General features: G+C 38.0%; 1 protein-coding gene across 1 annotated transcript in view; it reads right to left on the reverse strand.

The window, feature by feature from the left end:
- LOC139118054 (inositol 1,4,5-trisphosphate-gated calcium channel ITPR3-like) overlaps positions 1 to 13,514 on the reverse strand; it is a 132,424-nt gene extending 118,910 nt beyond the window's left edge. Inside the window, 1 exon segment of the mRNA XM_070681349.1 lies at positions 13,212 to 13,514. Within this exon segment, the coding sequence (XP_070537450.1) occupies positions 13,212 to 13,294 (83 nt within the window). The 5' untranslated portion in view covers positions 13,295 to 13,514.
- Between the last annotated feature and the right edge of the window lie 13,162 nt (positions 13,515 to 26,676).

Consider the following 26,676-nt stretch of genomic DNA (forward strand, 5'->3'; position numbering starts at 1 on the left):
ATAATTTCTATTTCATCGTCCAATGTTCTCAGGGTAATTTTAATTTCCTTTTACGAGAGAAAATGAAAGGTGCACACCATTGATAAGTGCCCGAAGGCTTAGGTTACACAGATACGCGCACAATGCTTTGTGGCATACATTAATGGCCCGAGTAGAGTGACAAGACATTGTTGGTGTTGTGCAGCCTAACCTGACAACCCTATTCAATGTAAGTAGGTCGAGTCATTCAATGGGGGTTTTACCAAAGGGCGCCATTGAAAGGTATGTTATTTGTGAAAAGTCAAATTGAGCGATGAGGTTTCACGAAGATGACTGCGGAGGCGTGCGCTAGACACTCCACCGTTAGATTTAAATTTTATAGCCGATAATAAAAGCACTTAATTAAATTCCAAGGAATTCAATGTATCTCCCATGAAAATTTCTCGAGAAAAGTCTTTTGAAATCGCCATGAAAATTGTACACTCAGATTGATCACTAAATATTTAAAATGTGCGGAATTCAATTCCCTTCATACTGTGTGACCCGAATTCAGGAAGTATCATACAAAAGATTATCTTTTTTTCTATCTACGTGTGTTTTGCCGGTAGTTGCCTGGCAACGGCACTGGGATGAAAGGAGATTCTTATCTTATGTTATCCAATACTAAACGTGAAGGAAAAGGAGACAAATGATGAAGGAATATTCAACCAAAGCAAGACTGAAGGATTATATGGCCGACAGAATTCAATTTTATTGTTTCCTGAGCTCTTCTCTGTCATAACGCTGTCCTAATTTTAAAAATCATTGTCTAACTATGACACTTAGATTTCATCTCATTTCAAAAGGCGCCATATTTGATTAAATTCGCCTTGATAGCCCGTGGCTATGAAACACAGTGAAAAGAATCTGATTTCTAAAGTTTACACGGCGCTAGTTGCAATCGTTCTGTATCGATTGTAGGTCGTCAAGTCTTTTCAATGAATTACAAAATATAATAAAATCTGTGTCGTCGGTAATACATGTATTATAAAATTTCCTCACCCCGAAGAGGTGTACTCATCGCCAAATTCAGGCTGCCTTGGCCAAGAGGAAGCGATACTTTCGATAAATCTGATCATACCAACAGTTCAGCCAACTATGTTCAAACCTTCCTCTTTGTGACGTCAACACAAGCTTCAGTGGTTTCACAAATTGGCAAATATCGTTATTGATATTTCTAATCAATACCAGTAGCAGGAATTTAGCGCCATTAGATACAGACATTATTTTAAATCACTATTTACATGAAGGAAATATAAAACCGCAATGTCGTGCCCAATTTGATTACTGCTTTTTTAATATTGATTTTTGTTAAAACGGAAACGTTAATACAGAGACAATACGGTAGTCGGCGTACTTTAAGCCATAAGCTGGAAAATTAAATATCGTGACGGAATAAATTTATACACTGTAGAACACCGCATCCCCTACATTTTGATATTTTAGGAAAAAATAACATCAATTTGAAATATCTAACATCTATCTACCCTTCGATCTACATCTTTCTACCAGTAGCTGTCCGTTCGTCATCCTATGGATATATCTGTCTTCATTGCTGCCTGCCTGCCCGCCCATCTGTCTATCATTATTGTTAACACCATAATAAATATAGCATTGCTATTGCCATTAGCGATTATTATGTTTTAAATAATGGAAAAAAATCACTTTGGTTTGCTTTCGAGGATGAAAGATATGAACCTTAAAATCAAACCGCATTTATTATTCTAATTTATTATAAATTTTTTGGATTTTGGTAAACTAATCACATTTGAATTTATCACTTTCCATTGTTCAATCGCTCTGTGAATGATATCTCATATAATAACTCTAGCATTGAATATCCGATCTTTTTGAAGACAAATGGCTTTTATTACATATTATATACAAGTAGCTCGAAGCAACTGTGCTTAAAATCAAAGCAATCGTGCCCATACGCGGAAAATCGTGATTGAACAACTCTGGCCCAGGTTCAATACCTTTTCACAGCTCAAGGGGTCAACGCCTTGTATGAGTGTCATTGCAAACCCATCACAATGACAGTAAAGAGTAATCAGGTGTACTGGTAATGACGCTAATTGGATTAATCAAGCACGCCAAGGTCAGACAGGGTTCTTACTTTTCTCAAAGAGACAAGGTTCGTAGTAACCTCAATAGAAAAAATGCAAATGACCATACTTATGCAACCGTACTCCTTCAGTCTTTTAGCAATTACTTGACGGTCTAATAACTTGACCACGTACAGAATTTTCAGAGAAACATCTATATCACAGAATGCCAATAGTGGCAGAGCAAAAAAGAAAAAAAAAACCCAAATGAACAAAAGAAGAAGCGATATCACCATTACAGCAAAATTACGGGAAAATACATTGTATAGGAATCTGACCATTTTGACCCCGTGACCTCGCAACATCTCGATTTAAGTGTATTCAGCTACAGGCAATTGCATTGATTTAATTTAATAGTTTTTGAGCCTTTTCAATACGCTGTATAACATTGGCCTTCTTTGTGACGTCACTAGTTTTGCTCTCCAGTGTCAATATGAAATTCGCGTTACTCTTCGTGGCCTAGATAGTTTCCGCTGAGTTAAAATTATCTCTCTGCACGCGGTCTGCTAACTCAGTATATGTACTTTTGAATTACATTTCGGTAATACTAATGGTTCATAATTTTCAAGGAACCACGCGAGGTTACAAGTGGGTCTGCCAGGAGGATAAACGATGTGATTTACGCATGCGTCGTGGAATCACTTGAGTGCATCAGCCGTGACGCTGAATCAGTGTTGCGATGCGCAAAGTAACGCACTGACGACGCAAGCGCGTCAGTAACTTCTAAATTTGTTTCCAAACCCCCCAAATTTTAAAACTATTAATAAACATATTAACGTCAAAGAATTGTCGATGTCACCAACGATTATTTCCCTAAAACAGATACACTGAGAGTGTAGTTAAGTTGCCAGAAACATACTGTATCCTATCAGACCAAAAGCTGAAGTGCAAGGTACATGGATAAAAATGATGGCATATATGCAACGAAGCGTACAGACATCTCGGCTCACTGACGCGTGATTTTCTACATTAAACGAGTGAGGTGAATTATTTCCAGTGTAATCTGGCACCGTTTGGTGAGCTAGTCGCTTTCATTTCCAGTGAAGTGGCACTTGAGTGAGTCCATGTTTTCACAATGGATGAGCATGTTTTCATTCAGCTGACCAAGTATGATCAGTTAAAAAACCGGATCGGGTGTCGTCAGTTTACATGACTGCGCAGTACATTTTTATTTTCAACATCCGGGGAATCTCTGCAATTGATCAAATACACTTGTGGTTGATTCAGAGGTAAACCTTGATTTAGAACTATGTAGGAGTTCATAAGCATATCCCTGTTGGATTTATTTGTCTCCGCGACAAATTATAAGGAACTTCAGGGGGATTTATAAATGAAACGAAATGCTGTTTTTAATAACACAAGAGAAAAAGTACTAATGCTAGGAATCCGTATGTAGGACACCTAATCGCTAGGTGACAAGCTGGACGACCTTTTAATACCTGTAGCCTGAAGATCTCTTTTAGTAAGGTTTGTAATTACTGGGAAATTCTAACATTAAACAGATTCGCGATGCGAAGCTGTATGAACGCATTCTAGTTTGAAAGAGTATGAGAACATACTGAGATTAACTTCCCTTGTTAAACAGAACCAACTCGCGGCTTGTTTGAGAGAAACAAAAGGTCAGCCGTTTTGTCACCGATTAAACTCTTCAAAAATTAAACCTGATGCTTTCGTTTCTCCTTTTACTTTGACAGCTTAAATCGATACTGGTTATGACGTACACGACATGTAAAGAACGAAAGACAGCACATTTGCCAACAAAAGGTCGCTACATGTTACCATGGCAACGCTGATCTTTCCCTCTTCACGAAGACTAGGCTAGAAGCAAGCGCACGCTTTTGTTCATTTCATACATTCAAAAGAATATGTCACTCTACTCATAGCGATATGTATTCTGAAGGCACAAGTTTTTTTTAATTTCAAAAATCAGCTATTGTGAGCACTTTGATGAAAATGACATCGTTCGATCAGTGCGAGGCTTCCAGTTAAAACACAGGTAAATAAAAATGTCGATAGAATACTATTTTACGAGAATTGATGTAAGTAAAATCACGTTTTGTCGATATACTCATTTGTATCCGTATGTGCCTGAAGCCTCTCAACCATCGAATAATGTAAATCTTAATCGTTATGGTTGTCACGATATGGTTCTCTATAGTCATGTGTATTGCGAAATTTCGTATTCGATTCCCATCTCTCTTTGTTCATGACATCCTGTACAATGAAAGTAGAACTCAAAAGAAAAAAAAGATTCATGATCCTCATATCAAATTCTATGTAATCAAATGATTGTGTGATGATAGGTATATGGCTGTACGGGTGAATCTTAATCAACATACTACACGTGTCTTTCAACAGTATTTTTCCCTATATTAATGAGGCCTATTTCACCGATAAAATACAGTAATGTCGACACAATTGCTCTTTGCGTGAAAGCTGTGCTGCAATTTGATACAATTCTATGCTGGGCGAATCTGAGCCGGTAGTTGCCGGATATAATCCGTTGATATAATCATTTATCGCAATGGCGATGAGAAAAGATTGCTGACTTAACGGAGATACTGATATTCATGCAACAAAAAGATTGGTAAAGATTGATTAATTTTACTAACATGATCGTATCTGTTATTTTATCAAGTACATTTTCATGCAAATGTTGTTGCTGCCGACTGGTAAAAAACTATCTTATCTTTAACACCTGTTCATTTGTTGTTGCTCGTTCGATAATCTATTCCTATTTATTATCTCCACTCGTAAACTATGAGAGACACGATGCTTCATATTTAAAAGGAGGGGGATCGACGGACCTGCGATCAGAGCTCGTATGGGACCCATACGACCAGTGTAAACACTGTATCTAGTAAGTTACGTTCGCGATTGGTGAAAGTTGAAAGATGTTAGTCATAATGTACTTCTTAAAATTAAGGAGTTGCAAATATGTTGACACAATACATGTAGATACCGTGCATGAAATACATTATTTGTAAAAAGTCGCACATGCGCAGTTCCGACGACCCCTCTCTTTAAGGAAAAAATGGGAGTAACTTTTGATATTTTCAGGCTACTAAAATAGAACAAGCGCATGCTGTGATGCTTTTCCGTACAGCATGTTGGTACTGTGAGCCTTGAAAACAATGCTTTGTCTAAAATATTAAATGCAATGTTGAAAAACGAAGAGTAATCCGAACTAACTTGAAATTTAGCTATCAACAATAAGACTGTACATTACACAAATCACAGTTCCTCCACAAAACAGACAGGTGAAGCAGCATCGCCTTGAGCGCCACCACACACACAGAACAAAATTTTGGACAAGACATTAAAATTTCAGCCATGGGAGGTGTGAATATTTAAAACATCGATTAAAGTTTCCAACAGGATGTCTTGTCTTCAATAGTCTGACCTTTCAACTTGACCCTACACACCGCAGGGCAAATTTAGGAACTACCAAACTTTGAAAATGCAAGTTAGTTACGTTATATAATTACACAATGTTTACATCGTAACAGTAGATCTCCGCGACAAAGAAGGTACTTCATTACAAAGCAATGTAAGGGGTATAGGCTCTATTTCGGATTTACTTGTCAGCTTCGTTTTTGAAAAAAATTCTCAACAAAAGCCGAAATCTATGTTCTATCATGAGCACACCTATACAATATGAATAATTTGTCCCTCGACTGCCGTTTTCGGAATATCGAGCTCGCATTTTCCCAAAACGTATCCTTCCCTTCCATTATCTGAATTTATGCTGACATTAATAAATGCCAAGTTAGCAAACCAAATTGCTTGTCTGCGTTTTAGTCATGAGCTAGTCTAGAATCAGCCGAAGGTGTTTTCACCGGTTCCATTTCGTTTCCCGTTCTTCGGCAGTCTCGTCAAAAGTTTACACATGCCCTAACGGGTAACAAACTAACAACGCATACTTCAAAGAGAAGGAAAATATCGCAGAACTTATGGTGTTTCCTAAGAGACGGGGCTCGATGGTCGGATTATCAGGGTTTAGCGTCGTGTGAAATCCGGGGAAGCGTAATGTATTATCCTAGTTTTCCGAATATTTTACAAAGCGTTGACATCCATTGAGTAAACAGTCTTTGTAGAGCATGTTGAAATAACGTACCAAGTTATGTAAGAAGACAGACTTGCCACTGTTATGAAGAATAGGACCAGAACAATACCATTGTTGACTGGTGTACGAGACACGCTATTGTACTGAACGTCACCGATCCCATCAACATTTGCTGGTCTAACTGATATACTCGGGTTCGCAATACACGATCGAGCGACTCGTGGATGCCGTGCATGTGGACGAGATAGTTGCCGCATACACGTATCATGGAACGTGACCTCACAATTTTACTGCCCTCCAGCAAGTTTATATTAATAGTTATGCACTTTTTATTGAAAATATTATTTTATTGACTTATTTTAAAGAAGTGCTGAGGTTACAAATTGTGTACACCCACCGAATTTCAACGTTTCCGCGTAACCAAAAGGATCAGACAAAGAAGGCATGAATGTTAACACTACGCTATGTCCGTCATCCAGGTGTTGCCATCAATCTTACGTTGATAATCCAATTACGCCATAAACATCATTATGATCAGCGATCACGAACTTTGGCATGACATCTAGCCATGCTCGACAATTGCGGTGTCAGATGTCAAAGAAATGCCGTGATGCCAATAGATAAATAAATAAATAAATAGATAGATAGATAAAGTATAGACTCATTAGCTGAAATACGGGCATAAGGTCAGGCCTACAATGCCACCCGAACATCCCCAATGATCGACCGTCGAATGACCTTTTGATATACGCACTAATCTTCCGTTTGCCACGGATATAGTCAGCAACAACAGTGTACTGATCAGCTAACTGAAGTCTGTGTACATTGTAATTTGACTGTTGGACTTGTTTAGTTTCGCATTATGAGCCTTCTGGCGCAAAGGTAAGGGCCAATGACATGTTCGCTGACAAGTACGCACTGTTCAAATTCCGATGATAAGATTACCATACCTTTAGACACGTCAAATTATAGTTTCCACTGTTATCAAAGAATAGTTGTTGACAAAATTCGACCAAGTCCGTGACAGATGACAGCTAGCGACTTGTTTCATATGCGTGTGATGAGTGTAGGAAGGTTGTATTTGGAATTTCTCATCATAGCCAGACTTTCAATTTGTTCCTTCACCCAGAACGCTTCAGTAAATCTAGATTTTTCATCGGTTAAAAGAGACCATACAAATATCACGGTGCTTTGGTTCACATCACAGTTTAAAGATAGCTAGTGGGAATGTCCGTGCATGGGGTTTTAGCGGTCTTCAGTTCATGAGCTGATACTTTCTATGAAAATCCTTGTACTGTTTTGAAATAGGTGATTACGCATGTGCAATTCCTATATTAAGAAAATACACTTGCATTTAGAATGTGAATATGTGCAGTGATCCGTCTTTTGTCAGAGCAGAGGCGCTAGAAAACTCAGTGCAGTGGAATTTGAACCTATATTCGAAAAGGACATGTCATTTAGCACGAAACTTCCTCATTGTCAAGAGCCCTGACCTTGACTCCTGACCTTGACATATATTCGGTGGATTCTTGCATTTACGCAGAAAATACCAGTGTGATATTATCTTTCTGACGTGACAATCGGTTAATAGTGGATGGGAATATGAAAATATAAGCGTTGATTTACATATCTTTTATATTTTAATTGTTATTGGAAATTTTCTCTTTTCACGATCAAATACTGTAGGTAGACTACCATCTAGGCTATAGAGCTAATTTTGACAGTAGGATAATTCAAAAGGTTTCGATGTTCTATCTTCCACCCTAGAATTCATTTTAACGCCGGTAAACCTCTAACAATGTCCCCGCAGCGTGCTGAAAATCATCTCGCCGTCTCCTCAGCAGTAACCATGGCAACCACAAACCTCGGGTAATAGCAATGTGGTAATGTTTGTTCGTTTGTTTGTTTTTGTTTTTTTTCTCTCCTCAAAACACTGTGTGACTATTTTGTAAATTTTATAACTGTTATAATTTTGGGCCGTGGACTCGATTAGTCCAATGGGACTACTTCCACGGTCCAAACCAGATATATTTCAGTATTTTTCGAATTGTAAGTTTGTTATACTTTGGTTTATGTTCAACATTGTATTTATATCTGGTTGAATAAAGATTCATTCATTTGTAAATTCTGGAAAGCAGAGGATATGGAACCACCTTTTCGTCTGGCCATAAAGGCTGTCCGATTTAAGTTGTGTTCACAGCTGTCTGCCGTCCATATAGACGCTGACCGCCGTCATAAAAAGGTCGGAGGTGAGCGCGGGGTCTGTGCGGGGTGAAAAGAGTGGCGTTATTTTTTCTCGCTGACGATGGATAGCCTTCTGCGCTTATTTTCATGCCTGTGTTAGTGTATGAAGAAGCCGCCGAGTATGGTATACATGCTGGCCTTACTGAATTAGATATGGTGTAAAGTGACTTTCTTCCTATTAAATGTAATAAGACGGCTTCTCATTGTGTTTCGTTACATCAATATATCGCGTACACAGTGTGTACACTGTCTTCATATAATACGATTACTGTGAAGAAGTGTTTTAAAATTCATGATTTGGTTATGCAGCAGATTAACGCCAACGACGATAATTCTGCCAAAACGTTTGCTTTTATTTCCAAAAAACTAAATACAAATTGTTACAGTGTAACAGTGAAGTGCTAAAAATGTGACAAGGTGAGATTTCTTCATCCAGATGAACATAATTAAATTTTCTCGATCGCGGGAAAACAGTCTGCGTAGTAAGAATACTTCACCATGTTTTCTGTATAATTAAGCTTAAAGGCCTGTTTTGGCACCAGATTGTTCATAAAAAAATTTACCCACCAGATTACAATTTCAATGGAAAAACAAAAGTCCATCACATCTCCATAATCCTCTTACAGACTAGAACAAAGGCGATCCCAGGGATCGCGAAACGTGCCTTTTACTTCAATAGCCGGAGAGGAAAAACTCTACAAACGCAGTGTAGTAATGTATTTCCAGCAACCCAGTGCAGTGATTTGACCAAAAGACTCCTTAGGCAACTAGTAATATAGTTTTTGTCAGATAAACACATTTTGTTTGATTCTCGCCTTACGTGCGTGATGAAATAAATCACGTCGACCTTTTTTGAGTGTGGATAACCAATCAGGGCGCTGTATGCATGATCGTTTCACAAAGCCTAGACCAGTTTAAGATGAGCCAGTCATGATTGGCAGCGTTTATTTTCTGTCCTGATTGACAATCTTTCATGGCAGACTGAGACCACAAAAACATTCGAAGCGCGTTGAGTCAGACATTTTGCTATCAATAGATTTTTGTAATGTTAGGTATGGGGTGTGGTGTATTAATAAGTTATAGAACTTGTCGTGTTGAGTTACATTAATATTGGCCTTAAATCGGTTTTGTTATCTGTCATGTTATACAGTACCTAACCTCTCGCAGAGGCTATCACAGAGATAGTAAAACGAAGATAACGGGCACGGGACGAACATTTCGAAGATAACGGGCACGGGACGAACACAATATGCCGGAAATTGGCAATTTTCTGTAACCCATTACTCTTTAGACTAAAAGCAGACTATCTGAAATCTTCCAACTATGACCCTTGAATTAGAACAATGAGCAAATAAAGAATTAATTACCCCAGTACAATGTAAACGTTATTCGTGTTTCTGTCATGCGTCAGTGTCCGTCTCAAAAGTTGACAAAAGTTGTCCTATGCATGGCACTGGCGATATTTTCCTTAAGCAGTTTCACGCTCTATGTTCAAATAGAAACAAACCTATCTGTCTTTATAAGATTTTCTCACATGATTCATGTGTGTTAAATCACTACGATGCGGGTGTTTCCACATAAAGCATGGCTGTGATTTCGTGACTTGTGAAGCAAATAAGGAGACTTCTATCTCTCTTGAGCTGCAGTGCACAACAATTTGCAATTCTGAGCAAGGTTACAGAGCTGTCAAATTACAATCGTGCCTGCCCTTGAACTTGTTTTCACCACATCACCCGACACTCGTAAAAACAGAACATCAAATAAATTCCTTGAGTACTGTTCATATGCTCAGCTCAATATTGTACGTTCTGAATTCAGAAAAAAAATATTAAAAAACATTTCTGCTCATGATGTGACGTCATCTGTTTTTTCACTGAAGGCGCTTTTTAAACTCAAACGAAACGGAGGTCAATACATAACATGGATTTCAACGTACATCAGCAGCGATGTTTAACAAAATTTTCTGAAGTTTGTTGACCTCATCCTTCACGGGAACTGTAATCTTACGCTTGAAGGAACCCTTTTGAGATGTAGCTTTTGAATGAATGCTGACATCATAAACACTCTCTTTAACAGTGTCCCCCCTTCAAACTATCGACCAAGCGTCATTCAGACACTGTTTTGTTCCTTTATACTGTTCCAGTTTGTTTATTCTGTCCATCACTTCATGATCAAGGTGTCTACACAAAACGAGCCTTATCTGGCGAAAAACTTTGCTCGTGGGATAAAGTTCAGGAATTTTCATTTACGTCAGCAAGAATGACTTGCTTGTTGTAAGAGGAAGTTCAAGCAACATGGAGATGAACAATTCTTGTCACAAGTTACTAATTTGTGATATCACGTTTTTCTCATCAAACGAAAATCATCGCGCACTTCCTCTTTGTTTTAGAATATCGATTCCAGGCGTCTTATCTGTAAACATCACAGGACATCGCTGTCAATGCGCCATCTCCGTTGAATAATGCATAGGTGACGGTTTTTAAGTACCCGGGCTATCTTTGTATGGTCCTGCGATAGCTTGCTCTGAATAGCTCAATGGTCACCATTCATACCCTTGTTTCGTGAATCAATATGTGGTTGTCTGATGTCCATAAAGCCTGCAATAGCTCCCTGCCAGTTGAATGTATGAAAAGGTGACCGGAAACTTGTGATTATATGAACAACATTGTTTGTCGTGTATCAGCTCCCTCGAAGTAAGATGGGGTCACGCAGAACGAGACATACAGCCAGAGCATGGGACGTGAGAGGCGACTTCTTCATTGCACAAACAAACACACACACAAAGAGACAACTTTTAAACAGGATAGACTTTTTCCCACGCAAAGCTGAAGGGACTGAAAGGGATGTTTTGTAATTTGTATATATATATATATATATATATATATATATATATATATATATATATATATATATATATATATATATATATATATATATACACGTACACGTCAACTGGGGTTGAGAGTAATAGAGCAATGCTTTAATTCTACCAATGTGAAAGGTTGACTATTAATGTATGAGGCGCTCAAAATTAATTTTTCTCGGCCTCTCTCAAGCAAACATTTTTGTGTTACGATCGTCGACGGTACGTGAAAGGCTTTACGAGTGCCATATGCATGCATCTTCAGAGGATTAGAGGGGATAAGAACAACCCTTAGAGTTTGAATTTTGAAACTGTTTTGTCATCCCTTTCGGCGAAGCGGAATTTCAGGTTGTAGAAAAGCTTCGCCTACGTCATCTGAAGTTTCTTTTGCAAGTCATGAAATTTAATATAAATGTCGTCGACATTTCGACATTGTCACCTTTGTGATAATAGAAATCGTTGTGCCGACATGCGTGGGACTTTTGAGAGGTTTGACCTTTGACACAGAGTGTATGACCAGGCAAACATGTGGAGATTTGGCTTTTGAAGTCTGACTCGCGCACAGAAATGGTTTTATTTATCTTGCGAATATTTCTCTTGACAGTTGTGCCCAACTGTCAAAAATGAGAAATGGACCCACTGGTTATTAGTTGGGCTACGCAAACACAGCCAACAGAAGCATCTGTGTTGCGATGACCTGTATATTAGAAACATTAATTCTGTGCTGGCAAAGTGCTCCCAGTCTTTGACTTTATTGGGCTGATTAACTGAATGAAGTTTTTAAGAGGGCAACCGGGAAGTACGAAATTTTAAATAAAACTCATCTTATCTTATCATTGGTCTAAACGCTGTTAACGACTTCCATGAAATTAACGTTCAAAAGTAAATGAGAATTTCCCAAATTTTTCCGATTAATGTTACCAGTAACGCAAATGTCAGGATAAATTTTTCAATATTAGGGTAATCCTAAGAGATGGTGGAAATTGTGCATAGATAAGAAAATAGAGAGACAGGCAAGATTTTTTATTTGATGTTTCGGCTGAAAGTAGTAAACCTCAGGCAAAAATATCGAAGAGTGGTTGTCAGGGATAAAATCATAGTTTTCAGGGTTGCGGAGGACAAAAATCTATACACAGCACTGGTAGTTTCATCGTTTTCAATTCAAAGCGTAACAAGGGACGTGTTGGTTCTTTCAAATAAAAGTGATGTAGATTCTGTCCGTTAAAATTTTCATTGCAAATAAAACCGTTATGTTGTCAACGGTCAATACGTTCATTCACACTAGCGTACCGCACCTCCACGCAGTCGTGATGTATTTCTGACTACAATAACTGCAACTCTGAGAGATTCTCGCTAACTGTCAAAATAGGTAGCAATGACTTCAGTTTGGTGCGTGTGATTGTACGGAACAGCGATAAGTAGAGGTTTTTTGAAGTGTTTATGTGCTTGTACATAAATTTCAGATTTGTCACTCTCGTAGGTGTACGGAGACGAACAGACACACTATTGAAGGTGGCCACGGTAAGTGTAAGTCAAAGTTTGCAGTCTCAGCGAATTATTTCAGCGACTGAAAGAGCATTTTGAATCGCGTGACGGTGTGAAAGTTACATTACCGTACACTATTGAACATCGAACGACATCGTCTTAGCTCGCGACGGTGTTGTCGTTGTGACAATAGAAACACCGCTGAACGTGTCAAGGTTTCCGATCACCGGACTTCTAAGTGATATGAGTCACTGAGGCTGTCAAAACCTGGTCGATAAGAAAGTCGAAGACGCAAGTCACAATTGAAGAATATCCGCGCAAGGTGCACAGACGCCTCGGTGAATAGAAGCCACGCATGACATATGCGACCTATGAGCAAATCAATACCTGCAAACAAACCGGGGAGAAATTTGTCAAGTCACGTACTTACCTAGATAACTGGCTGAAAACATAGCCGTAGACCTCCTCTGAATAGAGACATATTATGTCCCCGAGAGAAAGGGCCTCGGCCATCGTTATTCCCCTTCGACTTCCACTCCAAGACTTTCTCACGGTGTTCACAACCGCTCTGTAATTGGTTTACCTGAGTCGTAAGCGGCTCCTGGATAAAATGAAATAAAAGTTTTTAAGTCCGTGATTTGAGGTCAGGTGTTCACAGTTGACGACGCCATCACCAAGGGAATGGTCAGTGTCGAAACGCGAACAAATGTTGCCCCATTGACGTGCAAATATAAACTGCTTCTGTCATGCTAATGACCCCAAATAGAGCATGTACAGGTGATTCTCTGGTCGTGTGTTGGCGTGTTTCTTACCTGTACTGTCACTGATCTAAGGACCCACCATTCCTTCTGTAGGGGTGTGCAGGATGTTGCCCCATCAGAGAGGTCTTATTTCAGCCAAACGAGAGTCATCATGTGTAATTACAAAGTGTGTAAGAAGATTTTCTGTGCATGGAAAATGCTTTACTTTAACCTTTGCGACGGAATTTTGCCTTTCAGAGAAACAGCAGAAGGTGGTACAGAGGTGGGTTACCTTGGGCCAAATAGAGAAAATATGTGCGTTTCCGGTAATTCCTCCGACCCTGGATTTTCTTATCCGCATTTTCGAAAGTCACGCACGATTTTGTCAGATTTTGTACCTATTAGATAGGTCACATCCAAATAAAGAAATAAAGGAAAACAGTTCCCGACCGACCAACAGTATCCAGAAGGCATGTTAACGGAAACACACAGCATTTTTCAGGCCTTGTTGAGAAATACACAATATTTATAATGAAATTTACAAACGCATGATGAAAGACAGACAGCTAGCTATATACCCCCTTGATTTGCCGAAAATAAAAGAGTGGATAAACTTTATTTTAAAGGACGGTCTGATTGTTTGATAGAGAGCACAACCTCGTCGTTTTTGTCATTCCACTTTTCTAAATAAATATATACATCTCAAAACACTAATAATGCCTTGTAAAATGTGCGCATCAGACGACAATATCATTATGTTTACTTTCAGAAATTGCATTTGTGAGTTAAATAATACATAAACGATGTAAAAATGTCATGATTAGCGACCGTCTGAAGCTTCGAATAATTGTATCAAAGTGGAGCGTCTGAAGAGAATATAATTATCAATTGCAAATGTCTCCTTGATAGCCAATATGTTAGTCATGCTACATAATTTCGATGTCAGCAGATATGATAATACATCGCATTGAGAACTAAATAATTAAAGTGGTAATTTCTTCATTCGTTGGACATAACAATAAGAAATATGTCTGGCCTTTTCAGTGTCTCAATAAGTTTAATTCCGAAAGAAAATTAGAAAAAGCAATATATTTTGGCAGCTCGATGTTTACGATATTTGTATAACAAGAGCACGCAATGGTTTAGGGTAGTACGTGCCTCAAAAGTGAAAGCCAAACTTTTGCTCAAACTTTCCCCAAAGAATCTTTCAACTATTCTCTTTCAAAATCACGAATAAAAATCGGGGGGGGGGGGGGATGTCACCGTGCAAATTTTGGTACTTGAGAAACAAATTACCCGATACGATATTTACTGATATTTAAATTCAAAATGGCCGCCATCTATGCAGAAAAAAAATTCGATTTTCGAAAAACCAAGACGGTGAAAATTGTTTTTACACCAAGAGAGTGAGTCCGAATATCTGTCCCCGAGGAGCATTTTAGATACCTTAGCACGACATCGTTCTTAATTCCTGAATGTTAATGTCCCTGTGTATAATGCCATACCCTATCAAAATAGTTTGCTTTATGAGTTACCATGGTTACTGAGACATGTAACTTTGTGAAAGAGACATTTAAAATTGTAAAATTTTCATTCTTGAAACTTAAGAACTTATGAAATTATGTATTGAACTAAGGGCGAGATTGATGATTATAAATACTAACCATTGTAGATTAAAGGCAGAGATCTTTAGGCCAGGTAGCAGAGGACATTTACGGTCTTTGTGATTTTATTTGTTCTTCTTTGTAAGTTGTGCAATTAATTTGTTCACAGATAAAGTTGATGAAAACACCACCTCTAAGAATATTAACTGGAATAAGTATGTCGATAATTCTTCAAATGAACTTCTTGGAAGGAGTGTTTATTTTATAAACAACAACCGAGTTTAAATTTATTTTTTTTCAGTAAAGTGTTCGAAAACAGAAATTAAAGAAATTTGTGGAAAAGGACGGAAAGTAGTTTTGAAGTAGCATTATGCGAACGAAGACCTAATTATAGAAAGGGATAGGTTAGACAAAACGTCTTGTAAATCATTGAAATCAAACATATATCCTTATTGTGGATTTATATTATGATGATTAGGTTGTAAGAGTTTTAGATATGGGTACAGGTGTTTACTGAAATACGTAAATTAGTTCAAGACTTGAAAGAAGATAATTTCACTTTATGGCGTTAATATATGCAGCTTGCCAAAATTAAAAGATGAAGGGTATGTGACGGTGTATTGGGTTGGTAAAGAGAAAGTCGCCAAAAATTACAATTAAAAAGTTAAGCAAAGAAAGTTAACGAAATCGTTTGTATCGACAAAACTTATCAATGTACAAAACTGTCCAAAAATATGACAGCGATACGAATTGCTTCAGACAACGTAAACTGAATATCCTACGAAAATGTGGATGTAGCGAAATTTGAAATTAGTGGAGAACTCCATGCGGAAGCTGTTCTTAACCCTCAGAGCGCCAAGAAGTCAATTTTTGTCGCCTTTATAAAATCTACCTCAGTCAATTTTTTTCCCCAGATTTTTTGCCAGAATATTGCTGAAAATAAAGCTAATGAAATTTGACGTCCATTTGGTCAAAAATTATTAAACAAATTTCATAAAAATTCATAAAAATTAGTAAAATATTGCAATAAAATTTGGCGGGAAAATTACAGGACTCAAAGGGTTAATATGCGTAATAAAGTTCAAAGCATAAAGTCTATCATTAGTTAGAAAGTCACCATTATTGCCTGTATGCAGCACTGTGAATGCATAATAAGGGCATGACATATGCAAATTACCTAATGAGGTCAGGCGTATATAGCTACAACTTGATTTATTTGGATTTTTCAAAGGGGAACAAATCAATGTTAATTGAAAGATGAAGTGAAACACAAAACAAATCTTCAGTCATTGATGATATTATCAGATGAATTGACAGAGAAGTAAAGATGAAAACCTCACATTTCAAAAGGAGAAGATGTGGAACAACATTGTTTTATATTTCATGGCTTTTATCTGAAAGGTTCTATAGTGTTTTAAAACATAGCAAACATGCATGTTGTTATGTAGGTCATTCCCCCCACACACTCATCATGACCTGAGTTCAATTAGTCTAGAACATTCTCAAGGTCACTGCCCTTGATGACCTCACAACCTTGAATTCAATTAGTCATGTTTGGAATGTTCTGGAAAGTTGATTAGTTGTGTAAGGGAGATAATTTTAGAACAGTAATTAGCATGTCAATAAAAGTTCTAGATTGTTCTTATATGCCTTTATAAAAGGGACGTGCACAGCTTCCAGTCAGACTTTTGGGATCGTGTCTCTTGTGTGTTACTAAACTCCAGCAGTAGTCATTCTCAAGACTTTTCAAGACCTTCACTGCCAACGCTGGATTTATACTGTGGACTTTGTGCAACTTCAAGCCTGCAAGGACTGTTCATTCATCCAACTGACTGTTACAACTCTGAGACTGGAGCTTTGCCGTCCCAGCTGAGATAAGTAGTCTGTACACTTTTAAAGCTTGTACTCTATCCCTGACTTAGCAATTAGTTTTATTTTCGTAATAAATTTTGTTTAAACGTTAACTGCTGAGTTCACCCTTTTGTTCGTTTTCTCTGCACGTAACAAAATTGGGGGCTCGTCCGGGAGACGAATATTTTGAGCCGTTTGACAACATTTTGCCTACCTTTTCAAAACTACTGTATACTGTGAACTCAGCTAAATTCAATCATGGCGGAATTTAAACCAGACGAATTTATGGATGACCTTGATCAGGACACATTTAATTCCCTCAGAAAAGACAACCTCATAGCACTGGCCAATTTCCTTAAAGTAGATGTCAAAAGATCTATGCGCAAGCGAGAAATACAGTTCAAGATCGCAAAACATTTAGTTAATTCTGGCCATTTTGAGGAGTCTGCCTTAAAAGATTATGAGCCTGAGTCTTCCTTCGAACTCAAAAAATTGGAATTAGAAATACAGGCAGATTTCGAGCTAAAAAAATTGGCATTAGAAAAAGAAAAAGAATTACAAATGAAAGAAAAAGAATTACAAATGGAAAAGGAGAGACAGGCATTAGAAAAGAAAAATACAAATGCAGTTAGAAATGGAAGAAAGACAGAAAGAGAGGGAATTGGAAATGAAAGAAAAGAATTGCAAATGGAAGAAAGACAAAGGGATAAAGAAAGAGAGGAAAAAGAAAAGGAAAGAGAATTAGCAGAACACCGACTGCAGTTAGAAATAAAACGTTTAGAGCTTGGACAGTCAGGAAAATTCTTCCCTTCAGACAAGTTTGACATCACTAAGCATTTCAGGTTAGTTCCCCCTTTCCAAGAAAAGGATGTTGATAAATATTTCCTTCATTTTGAGAAAATTGCTCAGAGTCTGAATTGGCCTAAGGAGTCCTGGTCTATGCTTTTGCAGAGTGCTTTGGTGGGTAAAGCCAGAGAAATTTACATTCAGTTGTCAGTAGAGCAGGCTTCAGATTATGATTCTGTAAAGGAATTAATTCTCAAGGGCTATGAATTGGTGCCTGAAGCTTACCGTCAGAAATTTAGGGATTGTGAGAAGGTGAAAGATCAAACTTACGTTGAATTTGCTCGAACAAAAGAACAACTGTTTGATCGTTGGTGTTCTTCGGAAAAGGTCAGTCAGAATTATGACAAATTACGACAACTTGTTTGATTGAGGAATTTAAAAGGTGCATTCGGAGTGACATCAAGACATTTATCAATGAACAAAAGGCAGATACATTGGAGGTTGCTGCACGTTTGGCCGATGATTATTCATTGACCCACAAATCTTCCTTTCTCAGCAAACCATCCCAGTCCTTTTCATACAGAAACAATGCAGGTAAATTTAACTCCTCCTTTTCATCCAAGAATTTTTCAAAGGAGAGTAGAAAATCAAATGACAACAGTTCACAGAGTTCAAGTAACACTCCCACATCATCAGATCCCAAGTCTCAATCTCCTTCTGACAAACAGTTTGGTACACTTTCTTGTAATTATTGTAAGAAAGACGGCCATTTAATGTCAGAGTGTTTCAAATTGAAAAGAAAACGTGGAGGTCAAAGTAGTCAAAGTGGATCTAAGCCCACCGGCTTTATTTCTTCATCAACTCGATTAGAGTCTAATAATGTGTGCAACACATTTTCTGAGGTTAAACCCCTCTCATCCCCAATTAATGAGGTCAAGGTCAATTCTTCTCAAGATAGCATTATGGGTATTTTCGAGCCATTTATTCATAATGGTTTTATATCACTTTCTAGTGATTTCTCTTCCGCTACCCCTGTCAAAATTTTAAGAGATACCGGGCTTCCCAGTCTCTTTTGTTGGCAGATACCCTGCCGTTTTCTGAAAAGTCATTTTCAGGTTCTAAAGTTCTTATTAAGGGGGTAGATTGTAATGACTACATTCCTGTTCCTCTCCATAATGTCTATTTGTCTTCGGACTTTGTTTCTGGACCTGTGGCTTTAGGTATTAGCCTTTTTTGCCTTTTGAAGGGATTCACCTTCTTCTTGGAAACGACCTTGCTGGGGACAAGGTCATTACTAATCCACTTGTGACTGATAATCCTAGTTTAGATCAGGATCCAGAGCCAATTGAACAAGAGATACCCGATTTATTTCCTTCGTGTGCAATTACTCGAGCCATGTCAAGAAAACTTCCGAGAATCAAAATACTCTCAAGAATAATGTCACAGATGTTGACTTAAATGACACCTTTCTCAGTCAGGTGTTTGACACGGATCATTCCGTTATCCCTCGTGGATTTGAAACTTCCAGTAAAACTTCTGCTGACCAAAGTCAGACATTTTCTAGATCAAATCTCATTGCAGAACAACACAAAGACCCAGATATTTTGTCTTTGTTTGACAGGGTAGATGATGAAGGTAAAACTTCAGATAGCTCTGTTTCCTATTATACAAAATCTGGTATTCTCATGCGTAAATGGAGACCTCCAGATGTTTTGGTTGATGACGATTGGGCTATAAAACATCAAATTGTGGTTCCAAAGCCCTATCGTGCTGAAATATTGCGCCTGGCCCATGAAACGCCCTGGGCTGGTCATTTGGGAGTAAGGAAAACTTATCATAAAATTCTCAGTCACTTTTATTGGCCTAATCTCAGGCAGGATGTAGCACATTTCTGTAAAACTTGTCACACATGTCAAATGGTAGGAAAGCCAAATCAGACCATTCCAAAGGCCCCTTTACAGCCAATTCCTGCATTCCAAGAACCATTTAGTAGGATACTAATAGACTGTGTTGGCCCCTACCAAAAACAAGATCAGGAAATGAGTACATGTTGACAATTATATGTACATCAACTCGGTTCCCCGAAGCCATACCACTGAGAAATATAAAGACAAAGACTATAGTGAGAGCTTTAGTCAAATTTTTCACTTTATTTGGCCTCCCTAAATGTGTCCAGTCCGATCAAGGCTCCAACTTTATGTCTGGTATTTTTCAACAAGTAATGGATCAGCTAGGCATTAAACAGTATAGGTCATCCGCCTATCATCCAGAAAGTCAGGGTGCTCTTGAGAGATTTCATCAAACTTTGAAAAACATGATTAGGACCTACTGTTTTGACACAGAGAAGCAGTGGGATGAAGGAATTCATTTTTTGCTCTTTGCTGTTAGAGAGTCAATTCAAGAGTCTCTTGGTTTTAGCCCATTTGAGCTTGTATTTGGACATACAGTCCGTGGCCCACTTAAGCTCGTTAAAGAGAAATTCCTATCAGACGATGATGATTGTCTGAATATTTTGCAATATGTGTCAGATTTTCGTACGAAACTCTCTAAAGCATGTGAATTAGCCAGAGAAAATCTTGAGTCATCTCAGCAGTCAATGAAAACCAAATATGATAAAAGCACCTCAAAACGGAAGTTTGAACCAGGTCAAAAAGTTCTTGTTCTACTTCCAATTCCTGGCAAACCACTCCATGCTCGTTACTTTGGGCCATACCTAATTGATAAGAAATTGAGTGATTTAAATTACATCATAATACACCTGACAGGCGAAAACAAAAACAGCTATGTCACATAAATATGCTTAAGCCATATTTGGATAGGGATAATCCTACTATAACTCAGCCTGTCAGTGCAGTCAGTTCAAACCATTATGAAGATAGTGATACTGAAACTGACTTGAGTGAAAATACTCTAAACTCAAAGCTGGGCTCGGTCAAGCTTCAGAACTCAGAAATCCTGGAGAAGCTGGAGTCTACAAAGTTGGCACACCTCCAGCCAGAACAACAACAACAGGTGAAAGAACTGCTCCACGAATATAAACACCTGTTTCAAGATGTTCCAACGAGGACAAACGTCATCTATCACGACGTTGATGTTGGGGACAGTAAGCCTGTAAAACAACATCCATACAGACTGAATCCAACAAAAGCAAAATATCTCCAGGAAGAAGTCAAATACCTGCTGGACAATGACTTTATTGAACCCAGTAAAAGTAACTGGAGTTCGCCGTGCATACTTGTTCCCAAATCAGATCACAGTTATCGTATGTGCACGGACTTTAGGAAGGTCAACACTTTAACAAAGACAGACACTTTCCCAATCCCGAGGATTGATGACTGCATCGACCGAGTGGAAAAGCCAAGTATGTGACGAAATTTGACCTACTGAAGGGATTTTGGCAAGTCCCTCTGACGGATCGTGCTCGTGAAATATCCGCCTTTGTTACACCAGACGGATTGTTCCAGTACAAGGTGATGCCATTCGGAATGAAGAACTCTCCGGCAACGTTCCAACGGATGATCAACGACGTCATATCGGGCTAGACGGGTGTGCAGCTTACGTTGACGACGTAGTCCTGTATAGTGACACCTGGGAGGAACACATCAAGCTCATGCGGAAGTTCTTTGAGAGACTGAGCAAAGCAATGTTGACTGTCAACCTTGCCAAATCTGAGTTTGGTTGGGCTAGGGTGACTTACCTCGGACATACTGTAGGACAGGGTGAGGTAAAACCTGTTGATGCCAAAATCAGTGCCATTTCAAGTTTTCCCATACCAAACTGCAAACGACAACTGATGCGCTTTCTCGGTATGGCTGGTTACTACAGAAAATTCTGTCCAAATTTCTCCACAATTACTGAGCCTTTGACTAACTTACTTAAAAAGAAAGTAAAGTTTGTTTGGTCAGAGCAATGCCAACAGGCATTTGATACACTTAAAGCCATACTGCAAAGTGCCCCAGTGTTGTCTGCACCAGATTTCACTTTGCCATTCAAATTAGCTGTGGATGCTAGTGATACGGCTGCTGGTGCTGTTTTATTGCAAGAGGATAGTCATGGTGTAGATCATCCTGTTTGCTATTTTTCACGCAAATTTAACAAATCCCAGAGAAACTACTCTACAATTGAAAAAGAGTGTTTAACTTTGATATTAGCTTTACAGCATTTTGAAGTTTATGTTACTTCTTCAAATCAGCCAATAGTGGTTTATATTGATCACAACCCTCTTGTTTTTCTGCAGAAATTTAAAGGCAAAAATCAGAGATTGCTAAGATGGAGTTTAATGTTACAGGAGTTTAATCTTGACATTAGACATATCAAAGGCAGAGACAATTTAATTGCAGACTGTCTCTCTCGTATTTAGAGTTTATTGTTGTTCACTTTCAAGAAATTTTACTTTAGAGTAAAACAAATTTGAGTACTTAAATCTTTTTCAAGATTACATTTGTAAAAGAAAGATTTTTCTTTGAAAAATTTTCTTTTTTTTGAAGAGGGGGTGTGTTATGTAGGTCATTCCCCCCACACACTCATCATGACCTGAGTTCAATTAGTCTAGAACATTCTCAAGGTCACTGCCCTTGATGACCTCACAACCTTGAATTCAATTAGTCATGTTTGGAATGTTCTGGAAAGTTGATTAGTTGTGTAAGGGAGATAATTTTAGAACAGTAATTAGCATGTCAATAAAAGTTCTAGATTGTTCTTATATGCCTTTATAAAAGGGACGTGCACAGCTTCCAGTCAGACTTTTGGGATCGTGTCTCTTGTGTGTTACTAAACTCCAGCAGTAGTCATTCTCAAGACTTTTCAAGACCTTCACTGCCAACGCTGGATTTATACTGTGGACTTTGTGCAACTTCAAGCCTGCAAGGACTGTTCATTCATCCAACTGACTGTTACAACTCTGAGACTGGAGCTTTGCCGTCCCAGCTGAGATAAGTAGTCTGTACACTTTTAAAGCTTGTACTCTATCCCTGACTTAGCAATTAGTTTTATTTTCGTAATAAATTTTGTTTAAACGTTAACTGCTGAGTTCACCCTTTTGTTCGTTTTCTCTGCACGTAACAATGTAAAATAATAAAAAAATGACAACTTTGGACAAGAATTTTATCATTTTTTAAGATCAGTCTTTACAATTTTCGAAATAACCCAAACAAACTAAAAGTCGAGTCAACATGGGGGATTTTTTATGGTAAAAAGGTTGATGCAAGCAATATCCGCAAACTCGAGTTTGTTATAATTTTGTGTAATGGTTCCATCTCTTACTGGAATGACTCGGACAACAGGAATGGGAAGTAAGCTTAATCGAAAATTCAACTCATTATTGCACGCTTAAAATCGAAGTGAAGGAGGCACCATTAAGGAATTCGAATTTGACAAAAAACGTTTATGACTCTACTTTCAATTGTTGTTAAACCTTACTGGACTCAGCTTATACCTCGCAGATGAATACACACAGAGGAGATTCAAATTTCTTTCTGAAAACTCAGTCTACTGCAATCGCTTCATATCATTTGCACTAGAGTGAGTTTGTGTCTTCTATTCATAAAATGTAACTCAACGTGTTACCTTTGCCAATAAAATATTAAAAAACTTACCATTGTATATCCTCTTGAATGAAACAGCGTATTCCCGGCAACTAAAACTACAACTCCATATTAATGTCGTTGCTCTGTGTGCGGCCGGGTTTTATTGGTGAATGCAGGAAAAGGGCCGTGTGTTTACTTTTGGCAGTGAGTTGCAACTATTTCTGTTTGCGTCATAAACGAAAGTTGCACGAGCGATAGGCCACTAGGCTGAGACTAAATTCATTAGGCCAATTGAAGTACAGACATTTGACAACTTTCTGTCACGTGAACTCGTTTCAACATAAACGTCTATAAAGTGGGGTACGTATACTATGGGTATAGGAGTGGCACACAGCATTGTGGAATCTCACAAGTCAGAGAGTAGTCCTGGTGAGCAATTAGGGGACCAACAGCTGCAACTTTTAATTTTGTTTCACTATTTTTGTTTTGTACAACGTTCATTGCAAATTCTTGTTCTACTCTTCAAAGCACGTTCAAAATCGACTATTTAACTTGTCAACATGGCGTCTTTATGTGTAAAATTCACTGTCATTTTTTACATTTTGAATTCTAGTCCGGACCAGAATTCACTTGTCAACAAAAACAGTGCGCATGCAGTCTACACATGTAGAAGTTGAGTTGATAGGCTGAATGCTATGTATCTAAACATGCATTTGGGAGTAAAACAAGAAAATGTAGTTGAAAAAAACCATCAAAAGTTACAGCTACTGGTCTTTGAAATTTTCCTTCGGTTTATTGTTTCATCAATGCTGACACGAATTTTGAGGAGCAATTTCCAACTTGAAAAAGGGAATTGCAAAGAAAATAAATACTAGGATTTCTATTTCCTTTAGTCATGAATATATTCAATACAATTTTAATTGCAACTTCTTTATTTAATTTTTTACTCCAACCTTTAGTTACAGAGATCGGTCCGAGTCGATACCCAAATGTATATCAGTTGACACTTATTGACAAAGTGCAATATTACTACGAAAGTTGATGGCAGAGATATAAATTTAAGGAGTGACACTCATGCATTTTCAATTGGACCAGGCTACATAGTTTTATGTTTGCGCTTAGTTTCAAAAGTAATGTCTTGTGAATCTTTTTCGTGTTTTTTACTGATGTGAATGGTGAGTTGTGCATAGGTGTTGGTAAGATGAGAGAGAGAGAGAGAGAGAGAGAGAGAGAGAGAGAGAGAGAGAGAGAGAGAGAGAGAGAGAGAGAGAGAGAGAGAGAGAGAGAGAGAGAGCGGGGAGCCGTTTAATTTGTCTGAAAAGTACTGACATTTTTATTGGTATTAATTTAGCCGTAATCACCTCTTTATCCATAGAGTCATTAAGCATCTTTCCGAGAGATATGATTTGTAAGGCCTGATCTGAATTTAAAGATAAAATCCAATGATAAGCATATGAGAAGAGTACAGGTATACATAACATGTAGTAAATTGGCTTTTCTGTTTATTTTCGGAAGAGAAAGATAATTTGAGTGGGCGCTACAATTCTTTCACATGCCTATGTATTTTCAAACAAATTAAAGCAGTGTGTGTGGTGATTGTGCATCAAGTAAGCTCAATCAAAACATTTTTCACTCGTAGCCATTTATTCAATGAATTTTTCACAACATTTTGGTGAGATAATTGTTATAACTTTGAATGACGTACCGAAGCTCACGTCGTGTTGACAGAAAACCTTTACCTATACACTGGAGGAGGATGTGAAACATCGATAATTTTATGAAGAGGAATTTTTTAATGATATATTTTTGAAGAAGTGGACAAAAAACAAACATATTTGATGATGACCTAGCAATAGACAAACAATACCTGTACCTCGCACTCATACCAATGAATGCCAGAAACTGTATTACACAAACGGAACAAACAACACTATCAAATACACGAATCGTTACAACTGAAGGACCTTGTTTATTTTCCTCGCTTCCCTAAAAAAGTGTCCCACAGTGAAAGAGACACACATATCTTGCAAATTTGATCTATCTATCGTCCAAGAACTGTGAATGGCCGGTTTAGACACAATATTCTTTTTAAAATCCGTCGTTTAGATCATACCAGACCCGATCTACACGTATTTACTCACATTAATTTTAATATTCCCTTCGTGTGATTAGTGAAAATACTGTTTAAAACCCCTATTTTCACATCTTGAAAGATGAATTTTAATACTTAGAACGACACTTCGAATTCAATATATAATATGGTTAAACTGAATCTTTTTTAACAATTTTTGATTTCACTTGAATTACTTCCTTTTTTAATCTGCCAACCTTGACATTAGCGGGTTCGTTACTCTTTTTACTCGTTTTTGATTCATGGCCTAACAATCAAACTAACAAACACGTAAGCAAATAAACAAACAAACAAACAAACAAACGTCGGTAGAAAGGTGTTGAAAAGCAAGCAGATTCTTTTCTTAACTCAACTTTAGAGTGCAGTTTCCAAATCTTCTAGTGTTGCCCTGGAATGGCATATTCACTAGGCGTATCAACCCAATATACTTTGATGTCGGTATCGTTGCAAATGAGGCCTCGATTAAACCCAAAAAAAGACTTTCAGTCACGCTGAGCAATAAGCCCTTTGAATTGTTGTAAGTCAGTAAGTTTGCAAATTTGTAGAGACCCCTCCGCCTGTGCCCCGTTGGAAGTACATTTTAGCAAATTCTAAAGTTGGTATCGGTCCCTAGCTGGTTCTAGCTGGGTAGTTCTTGTGACTAATTTTTCAAGTTGCTCAATACCTCCACAACTGTTCCCCTCGCCAAATCCTGGCAGTATTTTTAGTTCGCAAAGTGGTACTGGCCTACCGGGTTACGCCCTGAAAAGTTTGAAGTCAGTAAGTTCCCCAACTTTTGAAACCCCTTAGCTGTGCACGCAGACAATGAGATTTCTAAAGTTGGCCATCCGAGGGTGCGTCATATCCTGCATATAATTGAGGAAGACCACAGGTAGGTCAAAAGATGATATGTAAGTACACAGCTTGCCTTACACGTAGATAATCCTGGAAGGCAAAAAATATGCACACGAACAGTCACGGTCATCTTCTCTAATAAAAACAATCATCATTTTTATTTAATAAAAAACACACTTTGAGAAACCTAACGACAAGAATAGCAATGGTCGCGTAATTTTGTTCTTTTATTCTTTTACTTGTACTGTGACCATTCACGAGCCCCGTGGTTACAGTCGAAATAGGGGAAATCAAGGCGTGCTCACCTGGATCGCGTTCAGCCCTACTGCGCAGACTCCAATCTGATGTACGTACTGATCTGTGACACCCTGATGAGTTAGCCAAGAAACTCAAACAGTTTTGTATGAAATACACAGATATAATG

Source organism: Ptychodera flava, chromosome 19 (assembly GCF_041260155.1).
Source record: "Ptychodera flava strain L36383 chromosome 19, AS_Pfla_20210202, whole genome shotgun sequence".
Classification (NCBI taxonomy): domain Eukaryota; kingdom Metazoa; phylum Hemichordata; class Enteropneusta; family Ptychoderidae; genus Ptychodera; species Ptychodera flava.